The sequence below is a fragment of the Notechis scutatus genome, chromosome Z (genome assembly GCF_049901735.1).
Source record: "Notechis scutatus isolate UNSWTSFEM ecotype Mainland chromosome Z, rNotScu1.2, whole genome shotgun sequence".
NCBI lineage: Eukaryota > Metazoa > Chordata > Lepidosauria > Squamata > Elapidae > Notechis > Notechis scutatus.
The window spans coordinates 6286491-6302975 of record NC_142025.1 but is presented as its reverse complement, the minus strand read 5'-3'; the positions used below and the strand labels follow the sequence as shown (position 1 = coordinate 6302975).

The following is a 16485-nucleotide window of genomic DNA, read 5'->3' as shown; positions in this document are numbered from 1 at the left end:
AAAGCTTGTTTGTTGTGTCATGTCTAGGTAAGGTAACGAAGACAAACATCCTTGAAAGCTAGCTGGTGACTTTGGGCCAGTCCCTCTGCCTATGCCCAACTCACTTTGTTGTCGTGGGGGGAAAAGGGGAAGTAAGGAATATTAGATATGTTCACTGCCATGGCTTGTTTATAAAAATAATAAAAGTATACAAAGAAAGAAACAAATAAATCCTTACCTTATTTGTCCCAAGAATCAGCAGCCCAAAAATAAATTTTGCCCCTGGAAAATCTCTTGTGTACTTTTAATTTTTGAATTGGACTCTCAAATTCCCTTCTATGCAAATTCAGCCCCAACATCTAGTATTTTCAGAAGTATACCTAAAAGGTAATTCCATGTCTTGTTGACAGTTCTAGAATTATCTTTTGTGTAAAAGTGTCTAATCTCTGTGAAAACATCCATGCCATGTATTATGGTTGGGAATTATGCATTGACATGGTGAATTTAGGAGCATGTTGACTTCATTGGACAAGATGGGAGATCAAGAATAAGAAGACAATTGTGCAAACTGTTAGCCCTTTTAGGATTATTCAGGAGGAAGAGGAGGAAGGGAGAAGGAGGGGAAAAGGAAGGGGAAGAAGGAGGAGGAGTAAGGGAGAAGGAGAAGCAGGGGAGTAGAAGGAGAAGAAGAGGAGGAAGAAGGGGGAGGAGGGAAGGAAGAAGAAGAAGAGAATAAGGAGGCAAGGGGGAGGAAGGGGAAGGAGAAAGAGGAGGAGGAGGAAGGGAGAAGGAGAAGAAGAAGGGGAGGAGGAAAGGGAGGAGGAGGAGGAGGAGGAGGGGAATAAGGAGGAGGAAAGGAGAAGGAGAAGCGGGGAAGAAAGAGAAGGAGAAGAAGAGAGGAGGAAGGAGGAGGAGGAGGAAGGGAGAAGGAGAAGCAAGGGAAGAAGAAGGGGGAGGAGAGGAGGAAGGGTGGAGGAGGAGAGGAAGAAGAGGGAGGGAAGAGCAAGGAAATAAGAAGGGGAGGAGGAAGGGGAGGAGAAGAAGGAAGAGGAAGAAGGATGAGGAGGAGAAGGAGAAGAAGAAGAGGAGGAGAAAAGGGAAGGGGAAGAAGGAGGAGAGGAAGAGGAGGAAGGGAGAAAGAGAAGCAAGGGAAGAAAAAGAAGGGGAGGAGGGGAGGAAGAAGGGTGGAGGAGAAGGAAGGGAGGAGGAGGAGGAGAAGGAGAGAGAGAGAGAGAGAGTTCAACTGAACTGAATTAGTTAAGTAAATAAATGAATTGCAATATATGAATTGCAATTTCCAACCTTTAAGATTGGAAAGCTGATGCCTGATGAAAGGGGATAAGGGAGGAGGAGGAGGAAGGGGAAGAAGAAGGAGGGGGAGGGGAATATCTAGACAGAGGTATTATGCTGACCAAGTCTATTTCTCCCTCTCTTTTTTTAGCCCTTTTGAATTCTGTTAAAAGAATGAGCAAATATGGTGAGAAAAAGGTCTGTTAGACAACTGGTGGAGAGGTTAGGACTTGCTCTGAAATCTTTAAAATATAGTGTGTGGTCTGAATTTAGGGAATCTTCTAGTGATCTAGTTGTACAGCAATTGCAATATTGGGTTGCTGGTTGAGTCCAAGGAATCAAGTTTTGAAGCAGGTGATTCCTTTTGAAATTTTGTCAAAGTCTTCCTTTCCCGCTTGCTTATAATCTCCTTCAACAGATCCAGTTAACCAGCCTCACAGAAATAAGCCTCTATTGCACGAACTTATCATTGGTTAAATCAAGGCTTGCTCAGACTGAATGAAAGGCAAATAAACGTTTATGGAAGGGTGCCCTTTTGGGAGCTGTTGGCGGAGATTGTGGTTTTTTGGGGGGTGGGGGGTAGGGTAGGGTTGGGAACTGGGATGGGAGGGTATTCAAAATCTAGAAGCTATTTTAGAAAGGATTTGGATCAGGTCACTTTCTGTACGCAAAGTAGATTCTTGGAACATAGTTAAAAAAATAGTGCTTTTATTGGCCGGTTTTACAAGCAGAATCCATTAGTATCTAATATCCTGCGGGATAGAACAAAAATAAAAATAAAGCCATGCTTTATCCAAAGTCAATTTTTGTCTTTTTTTGTTTTGTTTCGTTTTCCCTGGGTTAAATTGCTCACAGGCCTGTTGTAAGCAGGGGCATGGCTGCAACAGAAAACGGCAATGTTGCCGACACAATAATTTTGTCTCGCAACCTATTTTCTCAGCAAGCAGGAGCGTCTCCTGTTAATTGGGGAACGGTCCCTGATTCCAAGAACAGCCTTTCCCAATCTGGCGCCCCCATCATGGTTCAGAACAATATCTCCCAAAATTCCCAGCCGTGTGGCCAACCTCAACAATAACTATGGCTGACCCAAAATTTGAGCATCATATCATCCCAACGTATCTGGGCTCGGGGAGGCAGATGTAAAATGATAGCAATTTGTGGAAAAGAAGGCACACACACATACATACAGGTAGTCCTCGTTTAGTGACTGCCTTGTATAGCGACTGTTCCCAGTTACGATGATGGTGGTGGTGGTGGTGGTGATAAAAAAGTAACTTTCTGGCCAATCCTCGCATTTACAACCTTCAACAGTCTGCAAAGCAAAGGAAAGCTGAAGGAAGTTCATAAGCACAGTTGTAGTTTCACTTAGCGACCACTTCACTTTCCGATCCTGACTGTGGTCGCTAAATGAGGACTCTCCGCAATTTTCTTTAGAAAGACCATTCGTAACGTACACATCAAGTTTTACAGCGTTGCTACAGCAGCTACCTGATTGCTGGTCTTCTTCTCCATCCCACTGTTATTATAGAATGCAAGGTCGTACATTGCCATAAATAAATGCACTAATATAAGTAAGACCTTAAAATGAAAAGTATGCGCTCAGGTTTATGTTGTGTACAGTATAGGTATAAATATTTGCTGTCTTAACAGTTTAGCATCTCGGTAATCACACTTTGGCTGTGACCTTGTGCTGGCTCCCCTTCTGCCCTCCTTGTGCATATATAAATATAAACATTGAGCAAAGTGGGAAAGAACAGGGCCAGAGGTTAGGCCTCTGTAACACAGTGAAGCGCCCTCTCTTCGGGGATTACCTGCTTTCCTGCCGCCTTTGCAACTAATGTTTAACAAGGCTGCTTCAAACGGTTGTGTAGTGACAACATTACATTCTGTAAACAATAATTGTAAAGTGTTTTAACGAGAGAAACACGTTTAAACAATCGACTCTTTGTCTCGGTCAGCTGACAACGGATCGTCTAGTGGCTCGTCGCATCTGCTGGAGTCGGTCATCCTTAGCTGGAAATTCTCACTGGTGCCCCGGGTGACGCTATCGTAGGAAGGCGGGAAGGAAGTGGACGAGAGGGTTTCGGATTTGTCGATAGGCTTCCGGTAGTTTTCCTCCATCATGCAGGCGATGAGGCCTTCCTTCTCTGGAGCCTCGTCTCCTGGGGGGCAGGTTTTTTGGCGGTACAAGAAAGATGCTTGCTTGAGGGAACGTTGGAAAAGGTGACTCCTGTAAGCTCTCTGGATGATGGTGGCGGACACCTCTTCCTGTTTCCGCCTCAGCGTAGTGGTGATGGGTTCGTAGGATGCCTTCGATGGGTTGGCTGCCATGAATTTTTCCTCCATCTGTATTTTAAGGGCGTCCATTTCTCCAGACTCTCCCAGGACTCTCTTGGTGAAAGCAAACAAAATATCTAAGCAGTGGATCCTGTCTCCGCTCACCATGGGAAGGTCCATGGCTATGAGCTTAACCTGGTTGGGTTTCGCAATGCGCAAAGGTTCGGGCAGGGCATCGGCAAAACTGGAAAGGACAGCGTAGGTAATAAACTGCGTCGCTTCAGGGTCAAACTTCTCCCAGGTTTCGTAAAACATGTCAAAGTCATCCTCGCTTAGGGGCTCCGTGCTCTCTTCAGTGGCGACGCTGAAGTTCTCCAAAATAATAGCTATGTACATGTTGACCACAATGAGGAAAGAGATGATAATGTAGGTAACGAAGAACAGGATTCCCACCGCAGGACTGCCACAGTTCCCCTTCGACCCGTTGGAGTTAACGTAGCTGGGGTCACAATAGGGGGGGCCCGTGTTCAAAATGGGGTTGAGAAGACCGTCCCAACCAGCCGACGTGGTGATCTGGAACAGGCAAAGCATGCTGTTGGCAAATGTCTCGAAGTTGAACATGTCATCGATCCCGTGTTCTTTCTTAACATAGGCAAAGTTGGCCATGCCGAAGATGGCGTAAATAAACATGACCAGGAACAGGAGGAGCCCGATATTGAACAAAGCAGGGAGGGACATCATTAAGGCAAACAGGAGCGTTCGGATTCCTTTGGCACCTCTGATAAGTCTCAAGATCCGACCTATTCGAGCCAGGCGGATGACTCGGAACAGCGTGGGGGAAAAGAAGTACTTCTGGATGATGTCAGACAGGACTGAGCCTTGGGGGAAGAGAGAAGAGGGGACAAAATAAACGCCTGGTTAATGCACTAGAAGAACAACAGCTGCAGAGATGTACAAGTACTCAAGTTAATGAAGCAGAACAATAAATTCTTGCATAAACTGTCCTTGAGAAAGCTCAGCTGAGCATGCAAATAGGGATTAAAAGATGTCCTGTCCTTTCCTTCCCTTTTTATAGTTACAGGTAGTCCTCATTTAATGACCGGTCACTTAATAGCCATTCGAAATTACAGTGGATCCCCCCAAAAGCTACTTAGTCTCAGCCGGTCTTCTGGAAACTTACATACTGGCAAAGTGCTCGGATCACCACAAGTATCCTAACAAGAGTGACATCGAGCTGGCCATGCCCACTCTGTCCCCCTGAGGTCAAACACAGCCCTGATGTGGCCCTCAATGAAATCAAGTTTGACACCCCTGGGCTAGAGTTAGGATTGGAGCTAGGGTTAGTGTTAGGACTAGGGCTAGGGTTGGGTTAGAGTTAGTGCTAGTGCTATGGTTAGGGTTAGGTATAGGCTAATGCTAACCCTAATCCTTTATTGTAAAGATATATGAAAATGAAAGAAGAACTACAAAATAATGTATCCTTTTCTTTCTAGCAGCCTTTAGATATTGGAATACTGTTATCATATCACCCCTAGTCCCTCTGGGAGTTAATGTCCATGTGTCTTAAAGTTGCCAAGATTGGCAACTCCTGGTCTAGAGTCTCACGTCAATATATTTAGATAAATTATTAACATCTCTACTAGTTGGGTTTGGTCTAAAGACAGAGGAGCATTTGAATATGAACTAATAGAATTCAAACATCATCAATCTGAGGGAAGAAAATGGGAAACAATTCTGTACTTTTGGCACTTCTCTGAATTTTTTCATGCAACCTTTCAGCTAAAATATGTACAAAGATGTATATCAGAGTAAATTGAATATGAAAGGCATACTTTAATGGCATATTTTTGAGAAAATTGTTGCAAGAAAGTGTAAAATGCATATTAACTATTTCATATTTCATTCACACAGATGTAAATGAAAATTCATATAACCTTCATGTGCACATTATTATTAATAGTATTAACATTATTACCATGATTATAATTATTTTGTAAACTGATAGGGGAAATTAAACAGAATGAATATGCACATGGGGAAAAAAAGTGAGGGTTCTGAAAATGAAACCAGACATATTTGTATAGATTGACCTACCGACAATTGATAGAATCACAACTACAAAATCAAATATGTTCCATCCATTGGTGAAATAGTAGTGCCTCAGAGCTGTCATTTTGAAGATACACTCTGCAGTGAAGATTGCAACAAAGACCATATTGATTCTGTAGAGGATGATCACTTTTTCTGGACTCTGGTCATCCGTCTCCACCATCATGGTCACCATGTTTAGGCATATCAGAAGCATGATGCAAACATCAAAGGCTTGGTTCAAGACTAGGTCAAAGATAAAACCTTGATACTTGTTCTGGAGAGACAGGAAGGAGATATCAGTAGGTTACAGAAGTTAAGTCACACTCATGGCAAGGGTCTCCAAACGTGGCAACTTTAAGGCTTGTGGACTCCAACTCCAGGCAGGCTGAGGGATTCTGGGAGTTCAAGTCCACGAGCCTTAAAGTTGCCAAGTTTTGAGAAATCTTGCCCTAGGGTATAAGTTTGGATTAGTCAAGTTTGAAATGAAAATGATGCTGTTTGAGTTGGACTGAACTCTTTCAGGGTTGAGTGTACAAGAATATTCCGCACATCATAAATATTGTAAAAGTAGGTTGGACTGTTATACCAAAATCTAGGTCAACTCTTGATGGCCATAGCAGTGAAGAAGCAGATTAATGGACAGTATAATTTAACAACAGTTGAAGACCATTGCTTCAGTGATATAAGTCCCTTAGCTACCATTAAGTAAGTGTGTGTGCATGTGTGTGTGTGTAAATATACATTGGTAGACTTTTCAACATCTAACCAACCTTAGCTAATTTCCTAAAAACTAAACCAAGCAAAGCTGGACTTGGTTAATACTTGGAACAGAGACCACCATTGCTCTGAAGATTGGACTGGAAACCAAGAAAATATTCCATTAAATACCAAACCAAACCATTTTCACACTAATTGCCAGAATCATGGATTCACATGAATCCATCCATCCATCCATCCATTCATGAATCAACGAAAGTGGCATTCAGCTGAATTCTTTTCTTTAGTATATCATTCCCACTTTGGCAGCAAATTGGAGTCAAATAAGAGCAATCATGTCATTAAGGGAAGCAGGAGGGTCTGCATAACAACTTATAAGCTCTGTTGGATAAGTCAGATATTGAGCCCATGGCGTTAATTCCTGAAATATCCATTATAAGAAAAGAGGAAATAGGTGTGGTTAGCCCCATTGAATTGCCAGGAAAGAAGGTTATCACCTTTGATCATGATAATAATTCTCTGATACAGGTAGTCCTCAACCTACAGCAGTTCATTTAATGACTGTCTGAAGTTACAGTGACCTTGAAAAAAGTGACAATTTTTCACTTACAACTGTTGCAGCTTTCCCATGGTCACATGGTAAAACTTCAGACACTCAGCAACTGTCTCATATTTATGAGAATTGTCATGTTTTGGGGTCATGTGATAATCTTTTGTGACCTTCTAATAAGTTGAGTCAATGGGGAAGCCACATTCACTTTACAATTGTGTTACTACCTTAACAACTGCAATGGTTCACTTAATAACTGTAGCAAGAAAGATCATAAAATGGGGCAAGACTCACTTAACAAATGTTTTGTTTAACAAGACAAATGTTGGGCTCACATGGCTGTAAGTTGCGGACTATCTGTATTAAGAATACCACATGTTCCAAATTTTTTTGAACAAAACTGAGTTACAACTATGATGCATACACAGACTTACTTTTTAGAATTCATTTTCAAGCTGTCTTTAGAAACACTTTTTATGACCAACAAATCATATATGAGGTAGTGGTCAAAGTGCTGGCCTAGAAACCAGAGGATGGTGAGTTGTAGTCCTGCTTTAGATATGAAAACCAGATGGGTGACTTTGGGCCAATCACTAGGAGACTGGGAGTTCTAGTCTTGCCTTAAGCATGAAGCTGGCTGGATGACTTTGGGCCAATCACCACAAACAATGAGCTCTAGACCTGTCTTAGGGATGAAAGTTGGCTGGGTGAACTTTGGGCCAATCACCAGGGGATAGGGAATTCTAGTTGTTCCCTAAGGCATGAAAGCTAGCTGGGTGACTTGGGGGCCAGTCATTTTTTTCTCAGCCCAACCCACCTCACAGAGTTGTGGGAAAAACAGGAGGAGGAAAGGTTTATATATGTTGGCCATCTTGAGTTATTTATCAAAAGATATATAAATATTTAACTATTTGAGTTAATCATAAAAATAATGAAGGCGGGATAAAAAATTTAAGGAGACATGCAGGTGCAATGAGCAGGATATTGATAAAAACAAATAAAAATGAATGAATAAATAAATAAAAATCTAAAAAATAAATACATACCATTAAAGATTTCAAAGGCTGCTATTTTTTTTAATATATATATAGAAATGAAGGGATACACCAAGTGATTGAAAAGTATCTCTGGACAGCAAACTTAGGATTTGTTTATCAGTTTATCCTTGCAATGAAAAGTTGGGTTTTTTTTTTTAAATCCACCTTTAGTGCCACCTAATGACCAGTTGGATATTTGTAGTCCAGAGCTTGTAGTCCCAGTTTGGGAAGACTTACCAGCGGACGGGGGATAGGCTTCTGAGGTTTCTTGGATCCTAATTTTTTCATGGCATTATAGTATTTTTTCTGTTCCTCAGTCATGAAGATGTCTTGTCCACCTAAGTATTGGGAGATACCATTAATGTTATTTTGGTTTGGAAGATAAACAAGAGAAATAAAGCACCCTTAGCTATTTGTTGCTTTTTATCATCATTCATGTATTCCCTGCAACATTACTCCAACTCATTGAACCTTAATAAGGATTAAAATATGTGGTGTGCTGATTAAGGAGCAGAAGACCTAAATTCTGGTCTCTCCAAGCTATAGAAGCTGAAGAAGAGTCTCATGGCAATTAGTCAGTCATGAAAATAGTTTTAATTAATATTTTCTTTCTTTCTATAATCCCTTTTATTGGGGTGGAGTCAAGGCAACTGAATGGAGCAGAGAGTTTACTGGCTGATTGCCCTTCCCGACACCTAGCCAGAGTTCGCAGCAGATATTTTTGTTTGCACCCTAAGAGAGAAACATCTGCTGCTGCATAGGATTGAACTCTCTCTTTTTTTTTTGAATTTTAAAATAGACTTTATTTACAAAAGATTAAAACACAAACAAACATACAAATATGTAAGAATAAAAAAAATATAACTAGAACAATAAATGTATTTCTTTTTATTACATTTGATATTAAGATTGATAGCTCATATAAACAGTAGTAAGTAATCATTGGCAAGTATTCCTTATCCCTTATCAATTACCTATTAGTTAATAAATAATATATTATTCTGCTATTACTATTGGATTATAATTGTATTGGTTAATCGAATGGAGCCTTCATAATATTTATATAATAGACAAGAAGCTTGAAATCATTATTATTATACGTTCAATATATACAACTATAGTATGTGTCCTGGGTTCATTTATCCTGTATACCATTTTTCTTGCACTCTGCCCAGCTGTACCACTTATCCCAGACCAAATAATACTCTGACTCTTCCTTCCCATTTAATTTGAGCGTGAGCCTCTCCATTTCGGTGCATTCATAGCTTTTTTTAATAATAATGTGTATCGGGCCTTTTCCAATAATGCACGAAAGAAATTTGCGCCGCTGTTAATAAGTGGATGATCAGATATCTCACTTTGGGAGGGTATTCCCCTTTAATCATTTCCAGGAGGAACAGCTCCAGTTTCCATTTCAGTCCACATTCAATAATTTCTTCTATCCATATTCTTATCCTTGTCCAATATTTTTTAATCTCAGGGCATGTCCATCAAAGATGGAAATAGGTACTAAATTTCTCTTTGCATTTCCAACAGCTTGGATTTGCTGTTGGATATATTTTAGCTAATCTAGAAGGTGCCAGATGCCATCTATATACCATTTTATATAAATTTTCCTTATATGGTATTGATTTTGCAAATGTAAGTTTTTTTGCCAAATTTCCTCCCAATCATCCCAATCTATATTATACCGAAGTTTTTTGCCCAAGCTAACATTGGTCCTTTCACAATTTCCTCAGCTAATTCATACTCTAGTAAAAAATTATACAATTTGGATATATTTTTCTCTGGGCCCAGGAGTATTTTATTTAATTGAGTATCTTTTGTTTCAAATCCGTGTTCTTTTGTGTCCCTAATGTGTCTCATTTTTATTTGAAAGTAGGACCAGTTGTCAATAAATATTCCTTGGGTTTTTAGCGCCTGAATCAATTTAAGTGATCCCTCATTATCTAGTATTTGGTGGTATTTGAGCTTTTTGCTAATGTCCATCATATTAGGATGGAACATCGCCTCCATTGTTGAAAGCCACCTCGGGATTTTAGTATAACGGTTTCTTCTAATATGTATCCAGATTTTAATCAAGGATTTACGTAAAGTGTGCCTGCAGAAATATGAAAGACTTTTATTATTTGGGTTCCACAAAAATGCATGCCGCCCTATTTGCAAATCATGGCCCTCGAGTGTTAAAATTCTTTTGTTTTCCAATTTAATCCAGTCTTTTATCCATACTAGTGCCGTTGCTTTGTAGTAGGTCTCCCAGGCAGGGAGACCAAGGCCACCTCTGCTTTTATTGTCTTGTAAATAGATTTTTTTTATTCTCGTTTTTTTTCCTGCCCAAATGAATTTCATAATGATTTTGTCCACTTCTTTAAAAAAAATTTGTCTAATAGTACCAGAATTGTTTGAAATCAATACAAGATTTTGGGTAGGACATTCATCTTAATCGTTGCTATTCTACCTAATAGTGAAATTTGCATTTTGTTCCACTTTTCCAAATCCTTTCCAATTTGTTGTAATAATTTGGTATAATTGTCCTCCCTCAGGGATAATGTTCTAGGTCTTAGCCAAATGCCTAGATATTTAATCTTATTCACGATTTGTAATCCCATTGTTTCCTCTAGTTCTTTCTGCTTACTGTTAGGTTTTTAACTAACATTTTGGTCTTTTCCCTATTAATTTTTAATCCTGCCAATTTACCAAATTTGTCTATTTCATTTAATAATACTGGTCCAGAATCTATTGGTTCTTCTATGACAAATACCATGTCATCCACAAATGCTTGTAATTTCTACTCTTGACTTTTAATTTTTGTTCCGTTAATTTCTTTGTTTGATCTAATTCTGTCCAATAATGTTTCTAGGATTGTTATGAAGAGCAGAGGTGACAACGGGCATCCCTGCCTGACACCCTTCTTTATCTCAAATGGTTTGGTAGCTTCTCCATTTATCAGTACATTTGCCTTTTGTGTGGCATAAATTGAATTTAGCATATTTGCAAAATTACCACCAAATTTCATCAAGTTAATCTGGTGTTTCATAAAATCCCAGTTGAGATTATCAAAGGCCTTTTGTGCATCCAGGAAGACAGGGGCCACTTGATTTCCTGGGTGCCGTTCATAAAATTCTAATATATCTATTATCATTCTCGTATTATACCTAATCTGTCTCGTGGGAAGGAATCCATTTTGGTCAGGGTGAATTTTGTCGTTGAGCACTTTCTTTAGTCTTTCTGCCATTATAGTCATGAAAATTTTATAGTCTGAGTTTAGAAGAGATATTGATCTATAGTTCTTTATTTGCTTGGCATCTGCACCCTCTTTGGGGATTAGTGTTATATACGCTTCCTTCCATGATTCTGGAATTTTAGCTTTCAGTAATACCTCATTCTCTAATACCTCTCCTATCTCTTTATATAACTCACTTGGAAAACCATCTGAGCCTGGGGTGTTATTGTTCTTTTGTTTTTTGATTGCCTCTTTTAGTTCACTCAAGGTTATTTCTTTATTAAGTAACTCCTTTTTATCCTCTGATAGTGGATGCATAGCTCCTTCTTTCAAATATTCTTCTATTTTGTTTAAATCTACTTTATCTTGTTTGTATAAATTCTCAAAATACTCTCTTACAATTACCTTCTTTTTTTCCAAGGACTGAACTCTCAACCTTCCAAGTAGGAAATGAGCATCTTCATCTCTAGGCTATTGTGCCATTCATTTAATTAATACATTGATTAATAAAATAAACTCCCTGGGAGACTTTGAGCCTCTGTCAACCCAACTTCTTTTGAAGTAGAAGGGATGGGAGTTCATCAATGTAGTAGAAGGGATGGGAGTTCGTCAATGAAAACTGAAATAGGAATCTAACAAATAAGTAAATTTGATTGCAAACAAAAGATTGTGGATTTTTCCTGGGGAATCTTTAATCTAATTTTGATGGAAGACAAAAGGACAAAAGGTTTTTTTTCCAAATGTGACTCTCAATTTGCAACCCTTCATTTGTTCAAAGTTACAGTGCCACTAAAAAGTGACTTATGACTGTTTTTCACACTTATAACCATTGCAGCATCCCTGTGGTCACGTGATCAAAATTCGGCAACTGGCATGTACGCATGATGGCTGCAGGATCCCTTGGGTCAAATGATCTCCTTTTGAGACCTTCTGGCCAGCAATGTCAATGGGGAAGCCAGATTCACTTAACAAGCGTGCTGCTATCTTATCAACTGCAGTGATTCACTTAATAACTGGGGCAAGAAAGGTCGTAAAATGGGGCAAAACTCACTTACCAACTTTCTCACTTAGCAAAAGAAATGTTGGGCTCAACTGTGGTCATAAGTTGAGGATTACCTGTACTTCAACGTTGCCCTATCTACCCACAAAGCACATGCAGGGATGTCAGTCAGAAGGTGTCAAAAAAGTCAGGGTAGCGATTGCAAGATCAAAACCCTCTTCTTCCTTTTTATGTGCCAGTTAAGATCTCGATTGGGCAATTGTGGCTGCTACGTTGCCTTTTGGGGCATACGCTTTACCCGAGTATGATGTTCTCCTGCTGATTGTACAGTCATATCCCGGTACTTAACTGATTTAAAACTCATCTAATTTGGTACTTAAGGCATTTTGACATGAAGATTTTGTCCCAATACTCGTCATTTGTTTGGCGAACTAGCTAGCTAGAGCTTGTTGTGTCATCTGCCTCATGACCACCGGTGGGATTCTACTGGTTCGGCCCGGTTCGAGTGAACCAGTAGTAAAAAATGCTACCGTTCAGCCGAACTGGTAGTAAGAAAACAACTATTGGTTTGGCCAAACCGGTATTTCTTTTTCTTTTTTCTTTTCCTCCCGATGATCACCTGTGCCGGGATCACCCTTGCTGTCTTACTGCTTCACCCAGGAGGCTTCCCTGAGGCCCAGGAGGCAAAAAGGGATGTGCATGGGTGTGTGCTGCACGCCCCCTATGCTCCGCTTTTTGCCTTCCTGGGCCTCAGGGAAGCCTCCTGGGAGCAAAAACTCCCCCCCACCAGGAGGCTTCCCGGAGGCCCAGGAGGCCAAAAAAACAGAGCGTGGGGTGTGTGTATATGCTGTACAAAAACAGAAGAAGCCACGCCCACCATTCACATGACCATGCCCACTTAGCCACTCCCACCTAGCCACTCCCACCTAGCTACACCCATAGAACCGGTAGTAAAAATATTTGCATCCCACCCCTGCTCATCAGTCACTACCTTTTCTGGCTGAAATAAAAGGGTGATACGTTAGTCACATGGTTTGTTTGGTGCTCACTGTGCCTCTGGAATCAATTAACTGTGAGTACTGAGGTACCATGGTAACTGGTTTTACTTTCATTAACTTCGTTACCCCTTTCTGATGCAAAAATCCAGTAAAATAATTGTGCATAAGCGCACAATCATGCCTACCGTCCCTGTCCTATTGTCCCCAATTATTAGTTCCTTTCATGTATTTAAACTTATGTTTATTGTTATTTCTATTATATTGTAAGCATCTGACAAAATAAAATAAATAAAATGAGTACAATATATAGTGCATGGTTTGAAAAAGAGAAAATGACAGTTAGAATTTTACACAGATGTTGAATAAGATTCAGGGAGAACTACTTATCTTCTTTTTTTGTTGATTGAAATTGTCAATGATGACACCAATGAAGAGATTCAAGGTGAAGAAAGAACCGAAGATGATAAAGATTACGAAGTAGAGGTACATGTACAAGTTATATTCCCATATAGGCTGTTCTTCCCTCTGAGAAGGAAAATGGGGAATAAGAGAACATCAGAAACGAAGATCTACCAGGATCTCAAACGCCATCATTACTGCTTCTAAATTAAGCCTTCTTTCCTCCAACCCAGTTGGGGTTGGATGATAAATATCATCTTTCCAAACCAGTAGCTGGCTTCACTAAAAAAATTCAGCTCGACTGGGAAGCCCATCAACGTGAGATTGTAGTGGATTATTATGACAAAAAAGAGAGAGAATGAACTTTTGGGCACACCTTCAGGAAGGAGTCAGAGAAGAAGAAATAGTGAGCATCATCCTAAGGTTTACCTCATAGAGGTAGTCCTCGATATATGACCGTAATGGATACTGCCAAGTTGCAAGCGGTGTGACCGTTATGCAAACATGCTGATTGTTAAGTGGAACACTGAGTGCCTCAAGGATGGGGGAGGCTCTGGGAGGCTTAGTGCACACCCCACCACAAGAGACTCTATAAATCACTTCCCTCCCCTTGGGTCCCTAGCCTTTTCCCACTGCCACAGGATCCCCACAAGCCCTTCCTCACACTGGATCCCCATAGGGCAGTGGTGGCTAACCTTTTTGGGCTTGCGCTCGCTCACTCACATGCCAGCACCCAGAAGGCAATGTGCCCCCCCAACCCTGCTGCGCATGCGCGTGCAATCCCTCTCAAACCCCCTCCTGCTGCCCCCTTACCTGCATTGTGCCTCACAGCTGATTTTTGGCCAGTTTGAGGCCTTTTTTGCAGCCTCCCAGAGGCTTGAAAAAAGCCTCTGCAGGCTTTGCAGGTTGAATAATAGGCCCGTTTCATCACTTCCTGTAATACCGGAAGTGACGAAACGGGCCTATTTGGGCTGCAAAGCCTGCAGAAGCTTTTTCAAGCCTCTGGGAGGCTGAAAAGGTATCAAACCAGTTGAAAATCACCTGTGAGGCGCACACATGCGCAGTGAGGTAAATTTGCCTGCGGCTTCTGTGCCAGCACAAATGGCTCTGTGTGTCACCTATGGCATCACGGGCATAGGGCTTGGGTCTCCTCCCCACTGGCCATGCCCCATCATACACTTACCTTTTGAAGAGCTCCAGAATAGCACTCTACGACCTGGGTGGCTGTAGGCACAATTCCAAAATGGCCACCATTTTCAAGATCCCCACAATTCCTTGCGGTCACACTATAAAAGCTGCCACTTCTGTGAGAGTGCCACATACCCGGGGATGAACCACTCTGTTTTGCTTCCCAACTGCACAGTGCTGCAGAAAGCTCCGGAAGATCTGCCCTCCTTCCTCAACACAACATCATCTTCAAAAGATAACTGTGGGATGTTGGGGAAGGAGAGGCAGAGTCTAAGGGTGGAGTCAAGAGAGGAACCAGCCTGGAGTCCTTACATTGCCACCAGTGGTCCAAGTCCAGCTCTCCTTGAATTCCCTTTGTTCTTATCTAATGCCAATTCACTGCGGACGATTAGTTGAATAGACTTTTGTGGTTGCAAATATGTAGACCAGTTATAAGCCACTTTTTTCTGTGCTGTTGTAACTGTGAAATGTCATTATACAAATGGTTGTATAGTGAGGACTACCTGTAACTTGATTCTCATATTTTTTTTGTTTAAAAAAAGAGAAATAAAAATGGCATTAAAAAGAAAAGTTTCAATTATTCCTTGCTGGCAAAAAAAAAATTGCCAATAGTGACAGACTGCACTTAGTTGGAAATTGGCACTTACTAGCTGAAAACAAGCCAGCTGGTCTGACAGGCTTGCTTTTTGCTGGCATGCAATATGCTTCCATGGTGTCTGAGCTTACACACCATGCCCTGCAGCTATGCACACCATGCCCTGCAGCTGTGTAATGAAACAGATGTGTAAAGGAAGGGAATTCACGAGTCACTGGAAGGCAGGGTTTGCCATTTGCCCCTACTTTTCTATGGACAATCCTGCTACGAGAGTATGGCTTAATAAGAAGCTGACGGGACATACAAAGATTCAGGTCTATAGAGCCTGTGTCTTGAGCACACTCTTGTACTGCAGTGAGTCTTGGACCCTTTAGGAGAGAAAGTTGAACACCTTTCATATGCGCTGTCTCCACCGTATTCTTGGCATTACCTGGCATGACAAAGTTCCAAATAGTGCAGCCTTGGAACGTGCTAGAATTTCTAGCATGTATGCACTATTGAAACAGTGATGTCTACTCTGGCTTGGGCATGTTGTTAGGATGGCTGATGGTCGGATTCCGAAAGACCTCTAGAGGGCCCTAGAGGGAGACCACAGCTGTGATATAAGGATGTCTGCAAGAGGGATCTAAAGGTCTTGGGAATGGACACCAACAGCTGGGAAAACTTGACCTCTGATCGTTCAGCTTGGAGGTTAAAAAAGCAGCATGGCCTTCTCCAATTCGAAGAGACACTCGTTTGGCAAGCTGAGGCCAAGAGGCAATCCCAGAACCAGTGAAATCTGGGGGCTGGACAGGGGACAGACTGTATCTGTCCTCAGTGTGGAAGGGATTGCCCCTCTCGAACTGGCCTTTTTAGCCACACTAGATGCTGTTTTAGTACCTCTTTTCAGAGCACGATACCACAGGCTCTTGAGACTGAAGGATGCCAATTCAGTTCCTGTTATTATGTATACCTGGTAATGTCAAAACAGCTATTTCCTTACATGTAGGGAAAAAATTTCCCCATGAGTTGCACCCATTGTTAGTGAGCAGGATGTACAGAACAAAACGTGTGGGGAGAATTAGGCAAAAGGACCTCACCTCTCGTGAATCTACCGCTGCATACATAATCGACATCCAACCTTTAAAAGTTGCCTAGGAAA

General features: G+C 41.2%; 1 protein-coding gene across 7 annotated transcripts in view; it reads right to left on the bottom strand.

The window, feature by feature from the left end:
- Positions 1-1956: 1956 nt before the first annotated feature.
- The window catches only part of LOC113419511 (sodium channel protein type 5 subunit alpha-like), a 377390-nt gene continuing 362861 nt past the window's right edge, over positions 1957-16485 (bottom strand). For all 7 annotated transcript variants that reach the window (XM_087947846.1, XM_087947840.1, XM_087947841.1 and 4 more), the window contains 5 exons: positions 16424-16477; positions 13546-13687; positions 8179-8279; positions 5641-5911; positions 1957-4424 (listed from right to left, as the gene is read on the bottom strand). In XM_087947846.1, coding sequence (XP_087803972.1) covers positions 3199-4424; positions 5641-5911; positions 8179-8279; positions 13546-13687; positions 16424-16477 — 1794 coding nt within the window. In that variant the 3' untranslated portion in view covers positions 1957-3198. The remainder of the gene's footprint in view (positions 4425-5640; positions 5912-8178; positions 8280-13545; positions 13688-16423; positions 16478-16485) is intronic.